The 21667-nt window shown below is 36.3% G+C and overlaps 1 protein-coding gene and 1 long non-coding RNA gene across 42 annotated transcripts; both read right to left on the bottom strand.

The window, feature by feature from the left end:
- Positions 1-5756: 5756 nt before the first annotated feature.
- LOC144549937 (uncharacterized) lies at positions 5757-15185 on the bottom strand. Of its 39 annotated transcripts, none has more exons than XR_013509976.1 (18): positions 14717-15185; positions 14267-14432; positions 13556-14045; positions 13170-13272; positions 12564-12885; positions 12361-12474; positions 11559-12111; positions 11172-11337; positions 10848-10950; positions 10629-10739; positions 10426-10539; positions 8913-10159; positions 8694-8804; positions 8526-8614; positions 8139-8241; positions 7689-7830; positions 7211-7365; positions 5757-6590 (listed from the first exon to the last, which is right to left on the bottom strand). It is a non-coding gene; the product is annotated as an uncharacterized LOC144549937 (long non-coding RNA). The 39 variants fall into 39 exon arrangements; XR_013509982.1 differs by having other exon boundaries at positions 8526-9378; positions 9687-9765; positions 9855-10159; XR_013509981.1 differs by having other exon boundaries at positions 8526-9765; positions 9855-9914; positions 10011-10159.
- Positions 15186-15641: 456 nt separating this feature from the next.
- LOC144549935 (putative anion transporter 5, chloroplastic) lies at positions 15642-21072 on the bottom strand. Of its 3 annotated transcripts, none has more exons than XM_078298506.1 (14): positions 20641-21072; positions 20413-20557; positions 19984-20083; positions 19684-19736; positions 19488-19562; positions 19291-19371; positions 19011-19072; positions 18847-18917; positions 18655-18767; positions 17808-17902; positions 17570-17720; positions 17039-17107; positions 16589-16737; positions 15642-16350 (listed from the first exon to the last, which is right to left on the bottom strand). In XM_078298506.1, exons 1-9 carry the CDS (start codon positions 20654-20656, stop codon positions 18693-18695), a joined length of 678 nt encoding a protein of 225 aa, XP_078154632.1. In that variant the 5' UTR covers positions 20657-21072; the 3' UTR covers positions 15642-16350; positions 16589-16737; positions 17039-17107; positions 17570-17720; positions 17808-17902; positions 18655-18692. The 3 variants fall into 3 exon arrangements, with proteins under 3 accessions (XP_078154632.1, XP_078154633.1, XP_078154634.1); XM_078298507.1 differs by having other exon boundaries at positions 15815-16350; positions 16652-16737; XM_078298508.1 differs by having other exon boundaries at positions 15815-16350; positions 17623-17720.
- Between the last annotated feature and the right edge of the window lie 595 nt (positions 21073-21667).

Below are 21667 nucleotides of genomic sequence, written 5' to 3'. Positions count from 1 at the left end.
ATATTGACAGAAATTTAGCACACTACGAAACTGAATTGAAAATTTCTGATAAAAGGAATTTATATATTTTATTGATTATCAATCATAATTTACAAGGTACAAACCTATTGCTATTTATACATACATAGGCAATATAGCCGTTTGAGCTAACTAAGGAAGATAATTACAATTAATTAATAGAAAGAATATAGAGCGGATCACGGGACAGATTGTGATCTTCTGGAAATGGAAATAATACAATCACATGAGTGAGAATTGCCAGACATCAAGTTCTGCCAGCCAAGGAAGAAACGTCAGGGAAGGAAGGGTTGGAATTTGGGTATAATGTGCAAATTTCCAACATGCTTTGATAGGTGTCCCCAAAAGGTGCATCTCCAATAAATATGTGCTAGTTATTGTCAACACTCCCTCTCAAGTTGGGATCATATAGATTGATAGAACCCAACTTGTGCAAGATAGTTCCAAAACTTGATGTATCTAAAGCCTTTGTTAAAATATCTGCCAATTGATCCTTGGAGCTAATATAAGGTGTTTCAATCTCTTTTGATTGCACTTTTTCTCGTATGAAATGGCAATCAACCTCAATGTGCTTTGTACGCTCATGAAACACCGGATTGGATGCAATGTGTCTAGCCGAGTTGTTGTCACAATGCATCTTCATAGGTTGATCATTTTTAACTCCCATGTCATTTAGCAATTGTTTTAGCCAAACTAGCTCGCTTGCGGTTGCCGCCATTGCTCGATATTCCGCTTCGGCACTTGACCTTGCTACGACACTTTGTTTTTTGCTTTTCCAAGTTGTAAGATTACCTCCAACAAATGTGCAATAGCCGGTTGTCGATCGCCGATCGCAACTTCCCGCCCAATCCGCATCGGAGTAACCTACAATGGTCAAATCATTATTTTTCTTAAACAAAATACCTCGACCGGGTGAACCCTTAAGATATCTAAGAATCCGTTCAACAACATCCATATGACTTGTCCGGGGAGCATGCATGAATTGACTTACTGCACTAACCGCGAAAGCAATGTCGGGTCTAGTGACGGTTAAATAAATTAATTTACCAACAAGTCTTTGAAATTGGCCAATATTCTTTAAGGGTTCACCATCCTCGAGATTTAATTTTTTGTTAATTTCCATTGGAGTGTTGAATGGTTTAACACCTAATTTTCCTGTTTCTTTTAATAAGTCTAATGTATATTTTCTTTGTGAAATGAACAAACCTTTAGTTGAATAAGCTAATTCAATTCCTAAAAAATATTTAAGTTGACCTAAGTCTTTAATGTCAAATTTATTTTTTAAATGACGTTTAATTAGCTCAATATCTTCGTCATTACTTCCGGTAACAATTAAATCATCTACATATACTAATACAATTGTTGTTGAGTTTTTGTTTATTTTAATGAACATGGATGAATCGGCCGAGCTTTTGGTGAAACCAAATTCTAAAAGAGCATAACTAAGCTTGGCATACCAAGCACGTGGTGATTGTTTGAGACCATATATGGACTTATGCAATTTGCATACCAAATGTTTGTTATTTTCTTTTAGGTGGCCCGGTGGTAGGTTCATATACACTTCCTCATCTAAGGTTCCTTGCAAAAATGCATTTTTAACATCCATTTGGTACAATTTTCAACCTTGATTTACTGCAACCGAGAGCAATACTCTCACCGTACTCATTTTTGCAACTGGTGCAAATGTTTCTTTGTAGTCTATGCCATATGTTTGTGTAAACCCTTTTGCTACTAACCTAGCTTTATATCTCTCAATTGAGCCATCACTATTATATTTTATTTTGTAAACCCATTTGCATCCTACGGATTTTTTATCTTGAGGCAATGTAACAATGGTCCAAGTTCTATTTTTTTCAAGCGCATGTAATTCTTCTTCCATTGCTTTTTTCCATAATGGATTTTCAATTGCTTCTTGATATGTAGTGGGCTCATATTGATTTGATATAGAGCTTAAGTAAGCACAAAAATTTTGTGAAATACTTTCATATGACAGATGATCTTGAATTGGATATGTAGTTGCATGATATGTTACAAAGTCATTTAGCCTTGAAGGGGGTCTAGTGGAACGAACTGACCTTCGTAGCGTGTTTGTATTTGTAGTATCACCTTGAGCTTGTAGATTGTTACCTTGATCTTCATTTTCTTCAAGTTGAAGTTCTTCAGTACCTATCTCATGATTTACACCTTGCTCAAAAATTGTTAGTTGTGGTCTAGGTTGTTCAAAACAAGTCGGATCCTTTATTTGATCACTTTCTTCTTGTTAAAAAAATGGTTCAAATTCAAAAAATGTAACATCTCTTGATATGTGTAATTTTTTATTGATTGGGTCATAACATTTATACCCCTTTTTCTGTAATGAGTATCCTAAAAATATGCACTTTGAAGCATGCTTGTCTAATTTATCCCTATGTTTATTTTGAATGTGTATAAAGCAAGTGCACCCAAATATACGTAAATGATCTAAATTTATAAATTTATTATTCAAAGTCTCTAAAGGTGATTTATCTTGTAAAACATTGCTTGGTGTTCTATTAATTAAATATGCTGCAGTAAGAACAGCTTCGGACCAAAATAATTTTGGAACATTATTTTGAAATAACAATGATCTAGTTACCTCAAGCAAATGTCTATTTTTCCTTTCTGCAACTCCATTTTGTTGTGGAGTGCCAACACATGTTGTTTGATGCACAATGCCAAGATTTTTAACAAAATCTGAAAATTCTTTGTTTATATACTCTGTTCCATTATCAGTACGTAATATTTTAATGCTAGTATTATATTGGTTTGATACCAAATTTACAAATTCTTTAAAAGTACTAAATACTTCTGATTTTGCTTTTAATAAATAAATCCAAGTAGTGCGAGAAAAATCATCGATAAATGTAATAAAATATTTGAAACCATTGTATGAATCAATTGGAGCTGGACCCCAAACATCCGAATGCACTAGTTCAAATGATACATTTGTTTTATTTTGAGAATTTGGAAAAGGAGATCTTGTTTGTTTTGCAAAACGACAAACATCACAACAATTATTATTTAAATTTGGTAGCACAAAAAGTTTCTCTAAAACTTTATCAGAAGGATGACCTAGTCTATAATGCCATAGTTTATCTTTGCTAGTACAAGAATTTGCAATATGAGCATAATTAAGTGAATCTAAAATATATAATCCATCTTGTAATGTTCCCTCACCAATCGTCTTCCCTGTAACTATATCCTGAAATATTACATTATTGGGTGAGAAAATCAAATTACAATTCAATTCTTTTGTAATCTTACCCACGGATAATAAATTAGAAGTCAAGGATGGTATATACATAATATTTGAAATATTTTTTGAGAAAAAATTAGTTTGTCCTACACCATTTATTGGGACCTTAGTACCATTTGCCACTGTCACAAATGATTTATTATTATTATTATTTGAAATTTTTTGCAACAGTGCTAAATTTCCAGTCATGTGGTCTGTGGCACCCGAGTCAATTATCCAATAATTTTTATGAACCGCAGATAATGCAACAACGCCTCTGGAATTTTCAGAATTGATAGAGTAATTAAGTATAGGTTTTGCAACAGTTTTTGCATTTTCTAAAAATTTCAAGGGCTTGTCACAAAAATTACCATTATCATAAAAATTACCTTCTCCATGCTGGCTACGCTCATGAGATGTTGAATAGTTCAGTGCCTGATTAAGTTCAGTTAGATTCGCTTGACCGAGCTGCCCCGTCTCACCTAGGCGTTGAATTAAATCACGCAAAACAGATGTGATAGGTTCGTTTGCACTGGAGGAGGCTTCCGCTAAGTTTCCCTTCGCGGCTCCGTTCGAATTAGCCCTATCTGACTGATCGCCTCCAGTCACTTTCTTCTCCTTGTTCGGCCTGAGGTGTGGATGCAAATTCCAGCAATTTCCTCGCTCGTGCCCACTCTTGTTGCAATAATCGCACTTCAGATTGCGCATCTGACCACTTTTTCCTCTCCCCCTACCGCGACCGCCACTCGGTGCGTATCGATTGTCACTATGGTTCACGGCTAGGGCACTCCTTTCTGTTTCAATGTTAGTTGAGTTGTTCCCTTGATTCATCAACTTTCTACGACTCTCCTCTCTCTGTACCAAGCTTATGGCACTAGCAAACGAGGGTAATTCGGGAGAGAGGAGAATTTGACTTCTTACTTGTTCATATGATGAATCAAGGGATGATAGAAATAAATAAACATTTTCTTGGTCTGCTCGTTTTTGTAATTCACCCAATTCAATTGTCGGAGGCTGGTAAACAACAAGCTCTTCTAATTTTGATTTCAAAGATCCAACATGTTCAATAATTGATTGGTTTGGTTTTTTCTTTATTTGAAGTAAATCTTGTTTCAATTGGAAGATATGAGCATAATTATTTTGTTGACCATACATTTGTTTGATTCCTTCTCACATATCTTTTGAGGTGTTAAATGCAAGCATAAACAAGTTAGATATGCTTGGTTCCATTGAGTTTAATAACCAAGTCATAATCAGGTTGTCAATTGAATGCCACTCTTCCAATTTGTTTTCAAAGTTTGGATCTTTGCCATCAGATATAGGAAGAGAAACTTTACCGTTTATCCAGCCAATTATTCTTTTTCCATGAAGCGCCATTGTCACTGAACGCGACCAAGTTAGGTAGTTATCGCCATTGAGCAGCGTGGTGGAGAGGCGCAAAGATGAATCAACAGATGAGTTTCTGTATATGCTCGCATTTCCAGGGTTGGTGCTTCCAGGATTATTGCTTACACCTTCAAGGGTTGGTGGTGTGTTGTTAGGAGGGTTCGACATCACTTATCTAGATTGCTACACCAATTTTGTGAAATAAGCAGACTCAATTAGTCTGTGGTTCAATATGCTCTGATACCATGAAAATTTCTGATAAAAGGAATTTATATATTTTATTGATTATCAATCATAATTTACAAGGTACAAACCTATTGCTATTTATACATACATAGGCAATATAGCCGTTTGAGCTAACTAAGGAAGATAATTACAATTAATTAATAGAAAGAATATAGAGCGGATCACGGGACAGATTGTGATCTTCTGGAAATGGAAATAATACAATCACATGAGTGAGAATTGCCAGACATCAAGTTCTGCCAGCCAAGGAAGAAACGTCAGGGAAGGAAGGGTTGGAATTTGGGTATAATGTGCAAATTTCCAACATGCTTTGATAGGTGTCCCCAAAAGGTGCATCTCCAATAAATATGTGCTAGTTATTGTCAACATTCTAAAAACTTAGATCATAATCTGAATAAAAAAAGTTCTTTCAAACATTAATGCTCTTATGTAACAAAAAATGAACTATGTGTTGTAACCTTGTCAACAAATGAATCGTATACTCTAACAACCTCTACACAGTAAATTTATCTATCCAAGTAAAAATAAACAAAAAAATAGTAACTACACAATAAACTGCCTCCAATGTTCAAAAGACAAATGGAATAAATATCATCCCCAACTTATAAGAGTTCCTTATTTCTTGGACTTGTCAGATTTGGTGGTGGAGAAAACCTAGAGACATGTATAATAATTGGCTTTTATAAGAAAAAACTTCTATGACTCTACACAAGCTGAATGCACAAAGTAAACAATTATGTATGATTGAATCAGTATCAAGGGCAATTTCGTCATGACATAATTTTAATCATATATCACAATAAGTATACACACAAATAAACACTCAACAGATGGACAATGAAGAACACAGAACTGAACAGAAAGTAAAATTGGCATACTACACAAATATTACACAAACGTTACAGTTAATACAAAATGACAAACTACACCCTCAATGCAAGATTCAGGGAGAAAAAAATACAAAAAAAAAAAAAACAGTCAGCATATCTCTGATCAAGTTACATTGATTAATATTTTAGTCATCACGTACATTGCACAGACATTTGCATCAGCCGTTTAAAGCTCAACAGTGAGTTCATTTCATCAAATTTCAATTTCTCTCTTTTTTTTAGTACAAGCACTTATACACAGCAATCTGAGCTCTAGAAGCATCATTGCTAGAGTTGCCATCATTCTGACACTCATTGTCCGAACTTGAATCTGACGAGTCAGAAGGGTCATCAGAGGTTTTTGTGTTTGTTTTTCTTCCTTCAAGCATCTTTCACGCTTCTTCCTTGTAGCTCCAATCGTTTGCGCTTCCCAAATTAACAATAATAAATACATGAATTAGTCACTGGTACAACAAATAATTCCTTACAAAAGTACGTCAAAAGTATGTCAAAAGTACAGCAAATATTAAAAAATGATTTTTTTCTTTTTCTTTTTGTATTTCAGAAGCCCATAGGCCAGTACATGAGCAATTATTGGTAAATTCAACTAGTCACATAAGAATCACGAAGGGCATAATAATGCTCGGCAACCTAAAATATTTGTAAATTTGATCATATAAGACGAGCAAATTTACTAATTTAATATGAGTTACTTTCCAAGAAGAATCACGAAGGGCATAATAATGATCGGCAACCTTCTTTCGCAACTCCAATTTCTCATACCTCTCTGTACCATATCCTCCCCTTTTGGCTACTTTCTGAAATATTTCACAATTCAATTCAGTGCTCAAAACCAGTATTGCATCCTGATGATTGGCCACACTTGGAATCAAACAGTTGTATTGGTAAGCCCTAATATCAGGAATAAACCAATCGAGCAAGCATCAAGAATAGACATAAATCCAATCAAGTACGCAAAATTTGAATAAAACACAGACTGGAGTAAACTTTAACTCACTCTGCACTGAATGCGGTAGTGATGCATACAATTTGGTCTATAGTAGCCTCTACAAACTAAATTAGGGCAACTAAAACATAAACTAAAAAATTAGACTTGCCCATGATGATTCAAAAATAAGTATAACTATCTCTCTTTTCACAAGGTTTTGTTGCACAGGTAGTTTACTTCATCAATAGATATTTAGAAGTTAGTTGTGTTGACTTGATAAAAAAAAGTAGCAACGTGTAAGTATGTACAGCAAAAGAAAGTAGCAGTATAACAGATAGTTTACTCTGACTCACGAAAACCCATAGGTGTCTTTCATTGAAAGCAATAAAACAAGCATTACAAAGTAAAAGCTCAAAAGTAGCTTACCAATAACTCATACAATTAACACTATCTGTACCAGTAACTAATATAAAAAACCCAAAAACGTACCAGTAACTAGACAATTAATGCCTTCAAGTTGTGCCTCAAAAAAGTACCAGTAACTAATACAATTAATGCCTTCAAGTTGTGCCTCAGCTCAGCTGCTGCAGACTCCTCCCTTCAAATAACCCCTCAACTTTCTTCAAAATGCCGCAAGAAAATCCCTTAAAATAAAATACAACAAAAAAATTATTTAATAACCCATCAACTTTCTTCAAAATGCCGCAAAAAAATCCCTTAAAATAAAATACAACAAAAAAATCATTTCTTTATTTTTTATGCATCTAAAGTGAAATTAGTTCTATGAGAATTTAATACAGAAATAACTAACAAGTCACGGCCAAGTCAGCTTTGGCGGACTTCTACCGGACAGAAACACGAAACTGCAAATCTAATGGGTAGCAAGCAAACAAGCCAGCAATTCCTCAGCTATCTAATGCAACAGAAAAAAGGTAAAAAATAATAAACAACAATAATTGAAACGTACCTTCCAAAAAATCTGGCAAGAAGAATACCTGAATCAAACCAAACAGATTTGCAGTTTAGTTACCTTCGAAATCAATGTCATCCAGTTCTGCTCCTCAGCTCAGCTGCCGCGGACTCCTCCCTTCAAATATTACATCAGCTTCCTTCAAAATGCCACAAGAAAAGCCCTTAAATTAAAATACAACAAAAAGTGAATTCAGTTCTATGGGATGATCAAACAGAAATAACTAACAAGTCACGGCCAAGTCAGCTTTGGCTGACTTCAACCGGACAGGTACACGAAACTGCACATCTAATGGGAAGCAAGCAAACAAGCCAGCAAATCCTCAGCTATCTAATTCAACTGAAAAAAGGTAAAAAATAGTAAACAAGAATAATTAAAACGTACCTTGCATAAAATCTGGCAAGAAGAATACCTGAATCAAACCAAACAGATTTGCAGTTTAGTTACCTTCAAAATCAATGCCGTCCAGTTGTGCTTCTCAGCTCAGCTGCCGCGGACTCCTCCCTTCAAATATTACCTCAGCTTCCTTCAAAATGCGACAAGAAAAACCCTGAAATTAAAATACAACAAAAAGTGAATTCAGTTGCATGGGATGATGAAACAGAAATAACTAACAAGTCACGGCTAAGTCAGCATTGGCTGACTTCTACCGGACAGGTACACGAAACTGCACATCTAATGGGAAGCAAGCAAACAAGCCAGCAATTTCTCGGCTATCTAATGCAACTGAAAAAAGGTAAAAAATAGTAAACAACAATAATTGAAACGCACCTTGCATAAAATCTGGCAAAAAGAATACCTGAATCAAACCAAACAGATTTGCAGTTTAGTTACCTTCCAAATCAATGTCGTCCAGTTGTGCTTCTCAGCCCAGCTGCCGCGGACTCCTCCCTTCAAATATTACCTCAGCTACCTTCAAAATGCTACAAGAAAAGCCCTTAAATTAAAATACAACAAAAAGTGAATTCAGCTGCATGGGATGATAAAACAGAAATAACTAACAAGTTACGGCCAAGTCAACTTTGGCTGACTTCTACCGGACAGGTACACGAAACTGCACATCTAATGGGAAGTAAGCAAACAAGCCAGCAATTTCTCGGCTATCTAACGCAACTGAAAAAAGGTAAAAAATAGTAAACAACAATAATTAAAACGTACCTTCCATAAAATCTGGCAAAAAGAATACCTGAATCAAACCAAACAGATTTGCAGTTTAGTTACCTTCCAAATCAATGCCGTCCAGTTGTGCTTCTCAGCTCAGCTGCCGCGGACTCCTCCCTTCAAATATTACCTCAGCTTCCTTCAAAATGCCACAAGAAAAGCCCTTAAATTAAAATACAACAAAAAGTGAATTCAGTTGCATGGGATGATAAAACAGAAATAACTAACAAGTCACGGCCAAGTCAGCTTTGGCTGACTTCTACCGGACAGGTACAAGAAACTGCACATCTAATGGGAAGCAAGCAAACAAGCCAGCAATTCCTCGGCTATCTAATGCAACAGAAAAAAGGTAAAAAATAATAAACAACAATAATTGAAACGTACCTTCCATAAAATCTGGCAAAAAGAATACCTGAATCAAACCAACCAGATTTGCAGTTTAGTTACCTTCAAAATCAATGCCGTCCAGTTGTGCTTCTCAGCTCAGCTGCCGCGGACTCCTCCCTTCAAATATTACCTCCGCTTCCTTCAAATTGTCACAAGAAAAGCCCTTAAATTAAAATACAACAAAAAGTGAATTCAGTTGCATGGGATGATAAAACAGAAATAACTATCAAGTTACGGCCAAGTCAGCTTTCGCTGACTTCTACCGGACAGGTACACGAAACTGCACATCTGATGGGAAGCAATCAAACAAGCCAGCAATTTCTCGGCTATCTAATGCAACTGAAAAAAGGTAAAAAATAGTAAACAACAGTAATTGAAACGTACCTTGCATAAAATCTTTCAAGAAGAATACCTGAATCAAACCAAACAGATTTGCAGTTTAATTACCTTCGAAATCAATGCCATCCAGTTGTGCTTCTCAGCTCAGCGGCCGCGGACTCCTCCCTTCAAATATTACCTCAGCTTCCTTCAAAATGCAACAAGAGAAACCCTTAAATTAAAATACAAAAAAAAGTGAATTCAGTTGCATCGGATGATAAAACAGAAATAACTAACAAGTCACGGCCAAGTCATCTTTGCCTGACTTCTACCGGACGGGTACACGAAACTGCACATCTAATGGGAAGCAAGCAAACAAGCCAGCAGTTACTCGGCTATCTAATCCAACAGAAAAGAGGTAAAAAATAAAAAACAACAATAATTGAAACGTACCTTGTATAAAATCTGGCAAGAAGTATACCTGAATCAAACCAACCAGATTTGCAGTTTAGTTACCTTCAAAATCAATGCCGTCCAGTTGTGCTTCTCAGCTCAGCTGCCGCGGACTCATCTCTTCAAATATTCCCTCAGCTTCTATCAAACTGTCACAAGAAAAGCCATGAAATTAAAATACAACAAAAAGTGAATTCAGTTAAATGGGATGATAAATCAGAAATAACTATCAAGTCACGGGCAAGTCAGCTTTGGCTGACTTCTACCGGACAGGTACACGAAACTGCACATCTAATGGGAAGCAAGCAAACAAGCTAGCAAATCCTCAGCTATCTAATGCAACTGAAAAAAGGTAAAAAATAGTAAACAACAATAATTAAAACGTACTTTGCATAAAATCTGGCAAGAAGAATACCTGAATCAAACCAACCAGATTTGCAGATTAGTTACCTTCAAAATCAATGCCGTCCAGTTGTGCTTCTCAGCTCAGCTGCCGCGGACTCCTCCCTTCAAATATTACCTCAGCTTCCTTCAAAATGCCACAAGAAAAGCCCTTAAATTAAAATACAACAAAAAGTGAATTGAGTTGTATGAGATGATAAAACAGAAATAACTAACAAGTCACGGCCAAGTCAGTTTTGGCTGACTTCTACCGGACAGGTACACGAAACTGCACATCTAATGGGAAGCAAGCAAACAAGCCAGCAAATCCTCAGCTATCTAATGCTACTGAAAAAAGATAAAAAATAGTAAACAACAATAATTAAAACGTACCTTGCATAAAATATGGCAAGAAGAATACCTGAATCAAACCAAACAGATTTGCAGTTTAGTTACCTTCAAAATCAATGCCGTCCAGTTGTGCTTCTTAGCTCAGCTGCCGCGGACTCCTCCCTTCAAATATTACCTCAGCTTCCTTCAAAATGACACAAGAAAAGCCCTGAAATTAAAATACAACAAAAAGTGAATTCAGTTGCATGGGATGATGAAACAGAAATAACTAACAAGTCACGGCCAAGTCAGCTTTGGCTGACTTCTACCGGACAGGTACACGAAACTGCACATCTAATGGGAAGCAAGCAAACAAGCCAGCAATTTCTCGGCTATTTAATGCAACTGAAAAAAGGTAAAAAATAGTACATAACAATAATTGAAACGTACCTTCCATAAAATCTGGCAAGAAGAATACCTGAATCAAACCAAACAGATTTGCAGTTTAGTTACCTTCCAAATCAATGCCGTCCAGTTGTGCTTCTCAGCTCAGCTGCCGCGGACTCCTCCCTTCAAATATTACCTCAGCTTCCTTCAAAATGCGACAAGAAAAGCCCTGAAATTAAAATACAACAAAAAGTGAATTCAGTTGCATGGGATGATGAAACAGAAATAACTAACAAGTCACGGGCAAGTCAGCTTTAGCTGACTTCTACCGGACAGGTACACGAAACTGCACATCTAATGAGAAGCAAGCAAACAAGCCAGCAATTTCTCGGCTATTTAATGCAACTGAAAAAAGGTAAAAAATAGTACATAACAATAATTAAAACGTACCTTGTATAAAATCTGGCAAAAAGAATATCTGAATCAAACCAACCAGATTTGCAGTTTAGTTACCTTCAAAATCAATGTCGTCCAGTTGTGCTTCTCAGCTCAGCTGCCGCGGACTCCTCCCTTCAAATATTACCCCAGCTTCCTTCAAAATGCCACAAGAAAAGCCCTGAAATAAAAATACAACAAAAAGTGAATTCAGTTGCATCGGATGATAAAACAGAAATAACTAAGAACTCACGGGCAAGTCAGCTTTGGCTGACTTCTACCGGACAGGTACACGAAACTGAATATCTAATGAGAAGCAAGCAAACAAGCCAGAAATTCCTAGGCTATCTAATGCAACTGAAAAAAGGTAAAAAATAATAAACAACAATAATTAAAACATACCTTGTATAAAATCTGGCAAGAAGAATACCTGAATCAAACCAACCAGATTTGCAGTTTAGTTACCTTCAAAATCAATGCCGTCCAGTTGTGCTTCTCAGCTCAGCTGCCGCGGACTCATCTCTTCAAATATTCCCTCAGCTTCTATCAAACTGTCACAAGAAAAGCCCTGAAATTAAAATACAACAAAAAGTGAATTCAGTTAAATGGGATGATAAATCAGAAATAACTATCAAGTCACGGGCAAGTCAGCTTTGGCTGACTTCTACCGGACAGGTACACGAAACTGCACATCTAATGGGAAGCAAGCAAACAAGCTAGCAAATCCTCAGCTATCTAATGCAACTGAAAAAAGGTAAAAAATAGTAAACAACAATAATTAAAACGTACTTTGCATAAAATCTGGCAAGAAGAATACCTGAATCAAACCAACCAGATTTGCAGTTTAGTTACCTTCAAAATCAATGCCGTCCAGTTGTGCTTCTCAGCTCAGCTGCCGCGGACTACTCCCTTCAAATATTACCTCAGCTTCCTTCAAAATGCCACAAGAAAAGCCCTTAAATTAAAATACAACAAAAAGTGAATTAAGTTGTATGAGATGATAAAACAGAAATAACTAACAAGTCACGGCCAAGTCAGTTTTGGCTGACTTCTACCGGACAGGTACACGAAACTGCACATCTAATGGGAAGCAAGCAAACAAGCCAGCAAATCCTCAGCTATCTAATGCTACTGAAAAAAGGTAAAAAATAGTAAACAACAATAATTAAAACGTACCTTGCATAAAATATGGCAAGAAGAATACCTGAATCAAACCAAACAGATTTGCAGTTTAGTTACCTTCAAAATCAATGCCGTCCAGTTGTGCTTCTTAGCTCAGCTGCCGCGGACTACTCCCTTCAAATATTACCTCAGCTTCCTTCAAAATGACACAAGAAAAGCCCTGAAATTAAAATACAACAAAAAGTGAATTCAGTTGCATGGGATGATGAAACAGAAATAACTAACAAGTCACGGCCAAGTCAGCTTTGGCTGACTTCTACCGGACAGGTACACGAAACTGCACATCTAATGGGAAGCAAGCAAACAAGCCAGCAATTTCTCGGCTATTTAATGCAACTGAAAAAAGGTAAAAAATAGTACATAACAATAATTGAAACGTACCTTCCATAAAATCTGGCAAGAAGAATACCTGAATCAAACCAAACAGATTTGCAGTTTAGTTACCTTCCAAATCAATGCCGTCCAGTTGTGCTTCTCAGCTCAGCTGCCGCGGACTCCTCCCTTCAAATATTACCTCAGCTTCCTTCAAAATGCGACAAGAAAAGCCCTGAAATTAAAATACAACAAAAAGTGAATTCCGTTGCATGGGATGATGAAACAGAAATAACTAACAAGTCACGGGCAAGTCAGCTTTGGCTGACTTCTACCGGACAGGTACACGAAACTGCACATCTAATGAGAAGCAAGCAAACAAGCCAGCAATTTCTCGGCTATCTAATGCAACCGAAAAAGGTAAAAAATAGTACATAACAATAATTAAAACGTACCTTGTATAAAATCTGGCAAAAAGAATATCTGAATCAAACCAACCAGATTTGCAGTTTAGTTACCTTCAAAATCAATGTCGTCCAGTTGTGCTTCTCAGCTCAGCTGCCGCGGACTCCTCCTTTCAAATATTACCCCAGCTTCCTTCAAAATGCCACAAGAAAAGCCCTGAAATAAAAATACAACAAAAAGTGAATTCAGTTGCATCGGATGATAAAACAGAAATAACTAACAAGTCACGGGCAAGTCAGCTTTGCCTGACTTCTACCGGACAGGTACACGAAACTGAATATCTAATGAGAAGCAAGCAAACAAGCCAGCAATTCCTAGGCTATCTAATGCAACTGAAAAAAGGTAAAAAATAATAAACAACAATAATTAAAACGTACCTTGTATAAAATCTGGCAAGAAGAATACCTGAATCAAACCAACCAGATTTGCAGTTTAGTTACCTTCAAAATCAATGCCGTCCAGTTGTGCTTCTCAGCTCAGCTGCCGCGGACTCATCTCTTCAAATATTCCCTCAGCTTCTATCAAACTGTCACAAGAAAAGCCCTGAAATAAAAATACAACAAAAAGTGAATTCAGTTGCATGGGATGATAAATCAGAAATAATTATCAAGTCACGGGCAAGTCAGCTTTGGCTGACTTCTACCGGACAGGTACACGAAACTGCATATCTAATGAGAAGCAAGCAAACAAGCCAGCAATTCCTCGGCTATCTAATGCAACTGAAAAAAGGTAAAAAATAATAAACAACAATAATTAAAACGTACCTTGTATAAAATCTGGCAAGAAGAATACCTGAATCAAACCAACCAGATTTGCAGTTTAGTTACCTTCAAAATCAATGTCGTCCAGTTGTGCTTCTCAGCTCAGCTGCCGCGGACTCCTTCCTTCAAATATTACCCCAGCTTCCTTCAAAATGCCACAAGAAAAGCCCTGAAATTAAAATACAACAAAAAGTGAATTCAGTTGCATCGCATGATAAAACAGAAATAACTAACAAGTCACGGGCAAGTCAGCTTTGGCTGACTTCTACCGGACAGGTACACGAAACTGCACATCTAATGGGAAGCAAGCAAACAAGCCAGCAATTTCTCGGCTATCTAATCCAACTGAAAAAAGGTAAAAAATAGTAAACAACAATAATTAAAACGTACCTTCCATAAAATCTGGCAAAAAGAATACCTGAATCAAACCAAACAGATTTGCAGTTTAGTTACCTTCCAAATCAATGACGTCCAGTTGTGCTTCTCAGCTCAGCTGCCGAGGACTCCTCCCTTCAAATATTACCTCAGCTTCCTTCAAAATGCCACAAGAAAAGCCCTTAAATTAAAATACAACAAAAAGTGAATTCAGTTGAATGGAATGATAAAACAGAAATAACTAACAAGTCACGGCCAAGTCAGCTTTGGCTGACTTCTACCGGACAGGTACACGAAACTGCACATCTAATGGGAAGCAAGCAAACAAGCCAGCAATTCCTCGGCTATCTAATGCAACAGAAAAAAGGTAAAAAATAATAAACAACAATAATTGAAACGTACCTTCCATAAAACCTGGCAAGAAGAATACCTGAATCAAACCAACCAGATTTGCAGTTTAGTTACCTTCAAAATCAATGCCGTCCAGTTGTGCTTCTCAGCTCAGCTGCCGCGGACTCCTCCCTTCAAATATTACCTCAGCTTCCTTCAAAATGCCACAAGAAAAACCCTTAAATTAAAATACAACAAAAAGTGAATTCAGTTGCATGGGATGATAAAACAGAAATAACTAATAAGTCACGGCTAAGTCAGCTTTGGCTGACTTCTACCGGACAGGTACACGAAACTGCACATCTAATGAGAAGCAAGCAAACAAGCCAGCAATTTCTCGGCTATCTAATGCAACTGAAAAAAGGTAAAAAATAGTAAACAACAATAATTGAAACGCACCTTGCATAAAATCTGGTAAGAAGAATACCTGAATCAAACCAAACAGATTTGCAGTTTAGTTACCTTCAAAATCAATGCCGTCCAGTTGTGCTTCTCAGCTCAGCTGCCGCGGACTCCTCCTTTCAAATTTTACCTCAGGTTCCTCCAAAATGCCACAAGAAAAGCCCTGAAATTGAAATACAACAAAAAGTGAATTCAGTTGCATCGGATGATAAAACAGAAATAACTAACAAGTCACGGCCAAGTCAGCTTTGACTGACTTCTACCGGACGGGTACACGAAACTGCACATCTAATGGGAAGCAAGCAAACAAGCCAGCAGTTACTCAGCTATCTAATGCAACAGAAAAAAGGTAAAAAATAAAAAACAATAATAATTGAAACGTACCTTTCATAAAATCTGGCAAGAAGAATACCTGAATCAAACCAACCAGATTTGCAGATTAGTTACCTTCAAAATCAATGCCGTCCAGTTGTGCTTCTCAGCTCAGCTGCCGCGGACTCCTCCCTTCAAATATTACCTCAGCTTCCTTCAAAATGCCACAAGAAAAGCCCTTAAATTAAAATACAACAAAAAGTGAATTGAGTTGTATGAGATGATAAAACAGAAATAACTAACAAGTCACGGCCAAGTCAGTTTTGGCTGACTTCTACCGGACAGGTACACGAAACTGCGCATGTAATGGGAAGCAAGCAAACAAGCCAGTAAATCCTCAGCTATCTAATGCAACAGAAAAAAGGTAAAAAATGGTAAACAACAATAATTGAAACATACCTTCCATAAAATCTTGCAAGAAGAATACCTGAATCAAACCAAACAGATTTACAGTTTAGTTACCTTCGAAATCAATGCCCTCCAGCTGTTTTTCTCATCTCAACTGTCGCGGACTCTTCCCTTCAAATATTCCATCAGTTTCCTTCAATCTGTCACAAGAAAAGCCCTTAAATTAAAATACAACAAAAAGTGAATTCAATTGCATGGAATGATAAAACAGAAATAACTAACAAGTTACGGGCAAGTCAGCTTTGGCTGACTTCTACCGGACAGGTACACGAAACTGCACATCTAATGGGAAGCAATTAAACAACCCAGCAATTCCTCAGCTATCTAATGCAACTGAAAAAAGGTAAAAAATAGTAAACAACAATAATTAAAACGTACCTTGCATAAAATCTGGCAAGAAGAATACCTGAATCAAACCAAACAGATTTGCAGTTTAGTTACCTTCGAAATCAATGCCATCCAGTTGTGCTTCTCAACTCAGCTGCTGCGGACTCATCCCTTCAAATATTCTCTCATCTTCCATCAATCTGTCACAAGAAAAGCCTTTAAATTAAAATACAACAAAAAATGAATGCAGTTGCATGGGATGATAAAATAGAAATAACTAACAAGTCACGGTCAAGTCAGCTTTGGCTGACTTTTACCGGACAGGTACACGAAATTGCACATCTAATTGGGAGGAAGCAAACAAGCCAGCAATTCCTCAGCTATCTAATGCAACAGAAAAAAGATAAAAAATAGTAAACAACAATAATTGAAACGTACCTTCCGTAAAATCTTTAAAGAAGAATACCTGAATCAAACCAAACAGATTTGCAGTTTAGTTACCTTCGAAATCAATGCCATTCAGTTGTGCTTCTCAGCTCAGTGCCGCGAACTCCTCCCTTCAAATATTCACTTCAAGAAAAGCACTTAAATTAAAATATAACAAAAATTAAATTCAGTTGCATGGGATGATAAAACAGAAATAACTAACAAGTCATGGCCAAGTCAGCTTTGGCTGACTTCTACCGGACAGGTATACGAAACTGCACATCTAATGGTAAGCAAGCAAACAAGCCAGCAATTTCTCAGCTATCTAATGCAATAGAAATTTAGTTCATAAGGTTAAGTACTTCTATGATCACAATATCAACCATCTCATGAGAGAAAACATGAAAAGCAAGAGCTGTGAACACCTAGATAAACAAATTATTTGGAGTTTTAGACCATAACAAAAAGTGCAGTAAGAAAATGTATGAACAAAATTGAGATCTTAAGTGCCACAATCTAGTAACATGTTACACGTCATGTATAATCCAATAAGTAGACAAAATATTGAAGGCATCAGATTTGGTTAAAAATATTTGCCTAAGCTACCTCAAAATGAGAAAGGGCTCCATTTTCAGAAGCTATTGAATCATCAATTTTACCCTTGACTTGTTGAAAAATATTGCTTAACATATCAGATTGGATAGGTTTGCCTTCTTTTCCTATTGAAATGCGCTCCCTAATTGTCATTATGTGCGGGCTGCACGAGAAGGTTATAAGTTATAACTGTAAATTCATTAATAGTTTGGTTACTAGGTTAATTTGAAAGAAAAGACAGAGATTGTACCTAGTATAGGTACCGACTTTGTAGCCTTCCATAAAATATTAGAAATAAATGCAGCAACTGAACCTTTTTTCCTTTGTTCCAGCTATATGGATAGACTGTAAATATAACACCATAACACATGAAGATGCTCGACACACATATTTAGCTCTAAGGCACAGTTCAAATTATGAGGTGATGGCATAAATGGAAAATGCAATGCTGCTCAAAGGCTTCAACTATGAGCAACTGGTCTCAATATTGTACCAAGATAGGTGTTTTCAGTTACCTTATTAGTTCATTACAACACGATTTGTTAAAATAACATTATAGTTAAATTAGATACAACTAGTGCCATGTACCATTAACAATTTATAAGGTACCTCAGTTTAAGCAGTGAATTCAAAAGAAAACCAGACCCAAATTCAGGCTTATAAATTTCAGTATCAATTAGGCCTAAATATATATATCTAGACTTTCTTATTTAAGTCTATCCTAATCCTAAGTTGTGAACTAATGCTGAATCTATCAAATACCAAATGCTTTCATATAACTTGCAACAAAATAATGAAAGAAATTTCCAAATCAGTCCTAGTTAGCAATCCAATCTTTATCACATGGAAATCAATGTCAGAAAATAAATTGCAACTTAATTTAATAAAAAATATACAAAAGAAACTTTGAGAGGCTTAACCAGAAATGGTAAATCACCTCTTGTCCTGTCGGGCCAAGTATGGTCTGACTCAAGTGTGTACATGTACGGTCATGTCTCCAGAAGCACCATTAGTATTGGTAAGTGGTATTATGCCCTCTATTTACCAACAAGCTGGGCACAGATTAAAAAAATGAAAAGCAAAAAAAAAAGATGTACCTAAAAAGGTAGGCAACCAAGCGAGACGTGTAGTGGCCCTAGCTTCCACAAAAGTGAGCATATATCATAGCCCATACTGCCTCGCTTTTGAAAAATGCCTTCCATGGTACCTCCTATTTAATTTTAATTAAACTAAAATTTAATCTACGAGCAACTTGGTTTACTGAACTATATATTTAAGATGTAGACAACCTTTAGCGAATTGCCCATTTCTTTTAGAGATGTATCCGAAGATCCTTCCAAAGACACATCACCATTTATTTCTGCTCACAAAGTGAAAAAAAAAAATAGTGAATTTTATGCAATAACGTGATTTTACAATGTTACAAGAAAAGACCATCAGGATTGTGACTTACTAAATAGCTCTTCTATATTAACCATTGATTGGTCTTCCTTTACAAGCTCAAATATCAAGCACCTATATTTATATTCGCACAGGGGATGATATATTCAATTTAAGAAAACAAATCAAAAGTCACCCTTCCCTTCTTGTCACCCCTTTTTTGTGAATAGATTTTACCTCCTTTTTTGTGAGATCAGAGAAAAGTTAATATGAAAATAAAGTTCTCTATTATATGTTCAATAAAAGATAAAACTATTCTCTATAGTAAAGACTTGAAGTTAAACTTTACTTACCAGATAATACCTACAAGCCCAAATGCAAAGAAGACTGATTCCCATCCGAAATTATGAATAATTGAGGGAGCTAACAATAGTCTACAATCATAACAATATGGACAAAATTCATATCAAATTCCTGGTATTCAAATAAGATATTAGATTAGGTAAAATTATTTAAAATTAAAAAAGTAATAATAATTAAAAAAAAGTACCCCAAAACACTTCCAATACTGAGTCCACCAAACACTATTGCAACAGCCCTGGAGTGCTCTTCCAATGAAATAGACCTACGTATAAATAAAAAATAAAATGGAATGGTTTTAAGAAAAAAACAAGATGAACAAATCGAACCAATATTCATGATAAAAGAATGAAGAAAAAGAAAAGTTTCGTCCTGCAGGGTCTGACCAGACAATCAGATCAGTTGCAGCTGATGGTGAAACACCTTCTCCTATACCTACCTGAATATATAAATGCATAAATAAATAGATCAAACAGACAAAAAAGAAGAAAGCAAGACTCCGAAACTTTGGAAATTATCTTTCATTACATAAGCAGGAGTACATACTTTGTAATTTACCAGTAATGTAATATCTACTGCTGGTTTGGGTAATCGTTGGTCTCAGTTAATTAGTTTCATAAATTTTCTTCTGGTTTTTTGGTAGGTTCCACAGAAACACACAAGCAATAGGTGAAAGAAGAGATTACCAAACCTCTTGACAAAAGAAGTGCAGGCATAAACCCTGCGACCACTGGCACAATGGCAGTAGCCAACAACCATACTACCATGGCTACTTCCAGCACTTTTCTGTAAATTTGAACAAAAATGTGCAGTTTTTGAAGCATATCAAGATCAACTTGTTAGAAATTTGTTTTTTCTTCAAACCCGATCCAACGATTTTGAAATTAAGTTCATGAAACACCTTGGTGCACTTAGGACAATGACCAATTAGGGGTAGTTTAGGCATGTTGGAGGAGAGAATGATCAAGTTATGTGTAATAAAACTGTACAGTTTATGTTCAATGGAAACTAGTAGTTGCCTAGGATACTGTAAAAGAAAAGGTAGAGTATGTACACGCATGATTATTAAGACTAATTGATCTCTAATTGATTATTTGATCTTCAATAAAACATACCTTCCCCAAATAATTTGGCAAGCCAACCACCAGGTAATTGGCTGAGAGCATAGCCCCAGAAGAAAGAGGATTGCACCAATCCTGCTGTGGTTGAATTCCACCCAAATTGGTGTTACATTGGAATTATTGCAATGATCAAATTCACCTAAAATTGTCAACAATGCTTTAGATGCCTGAAACCGAGTGGTACCAAGAATGCATGATTTTTCTGTGACTCTATTTGTTTACCTTGTCCATGTTGCATATGATGAAGGCGAGAGAGGTGGCACCAATAAGCTTGTATTGCTTTTGCAGCCCCTTCAACCAGCACTTACCTGGCTCCTCCTCTTGGACCTCTTCCTCAACCTTGTGAATTTTAACAATAACTGGGACGCCTCCAGTGGGCTCTCTCTGGACCAAGACCTCACCTGATTTGAATTTTTCACCGGTGGAGCTGGAAACCCTAAAGCGATGATTGAGGTAAAGAAGTGTCGTAGCACAGGGTACAAGTAGAGGCCAGTAGCGAGCGTGCTGTAGCGGAAGAACATAGTTTAGAAATGTTTCACTTCTTCTCCCCTACGAGGTCAGGGTGAGGTTTGAACTGGTGGGAAGGGGAGGGAGAGGGGTGAGGTAAGTGAGGCTGAGGCGGCGAACTCGATTTTGGGATTTTGGGAAAAAACGCTAGAGAGGAGAGGAGAGGAGAGGAGAGGAGTATTTGAAAGAGAAAATTTTGTTTTCGTGATGAAAGAGAGAAGGCCAGCTCGATTTGGGATTTTGGGAAAAAAGCGCTGGAGAGGTTTGTTTAACAAGCATCTGGCGAGGCGGTGGAAAAAAAAAGGCCGTTGCAGATAATTAATACCAAATCTATGCATAATCAAATCAAATCTCTAAAAATCAAATTATATCTCTCAGATTTGTCAAAATGCGCTAATTGAAAAAAATAAAGGTCCATACCCTCATTTATTTGTAATGACAAGGTAAAAAAGAAAATTAAAATTTTCTTTTCTTAAAAGTTAAGTATATAAAACTATGTTATTTTACCTAAATTCTTTTTTGTGTATCTTGTACATTATTTAATTTTCTAGATTAAATGTAAAATAGAAATAAATATACTGCAATGTTCATTATTTGTATTTCCATAAAACTTTAAAAAAAAAATAAAGCTATCCCAAAAACAAAAGATTTTATTATATCATATAAATACATTAATATTGTATACATTGATTATCGGTCTCCAATGATATTGACATTGGTCTTACTTGCATTAATTCTACTC

The sequence above is a fragment of the Carex rostrata genome, unplaced genomic scaffold (assembly GCF_964058835.1).
Source record: "Carex rostrata unplaced genomic scaffold, lpCarRost1.2 SCAFFOLD_42, whole genome shotgun sequence".
Taxonomy (NCBI): domain Eukaryota; kingdom Viridiplantae; phylum Streptophyta; class Magnoliopsida; order Poales; family Cyperaceae; genus Carex; species Carex rostrata.
Note: the sequence above shows the minus strand (reverse complement) of the source record. Positions and strands in the feature narration are given on the sequence as shown.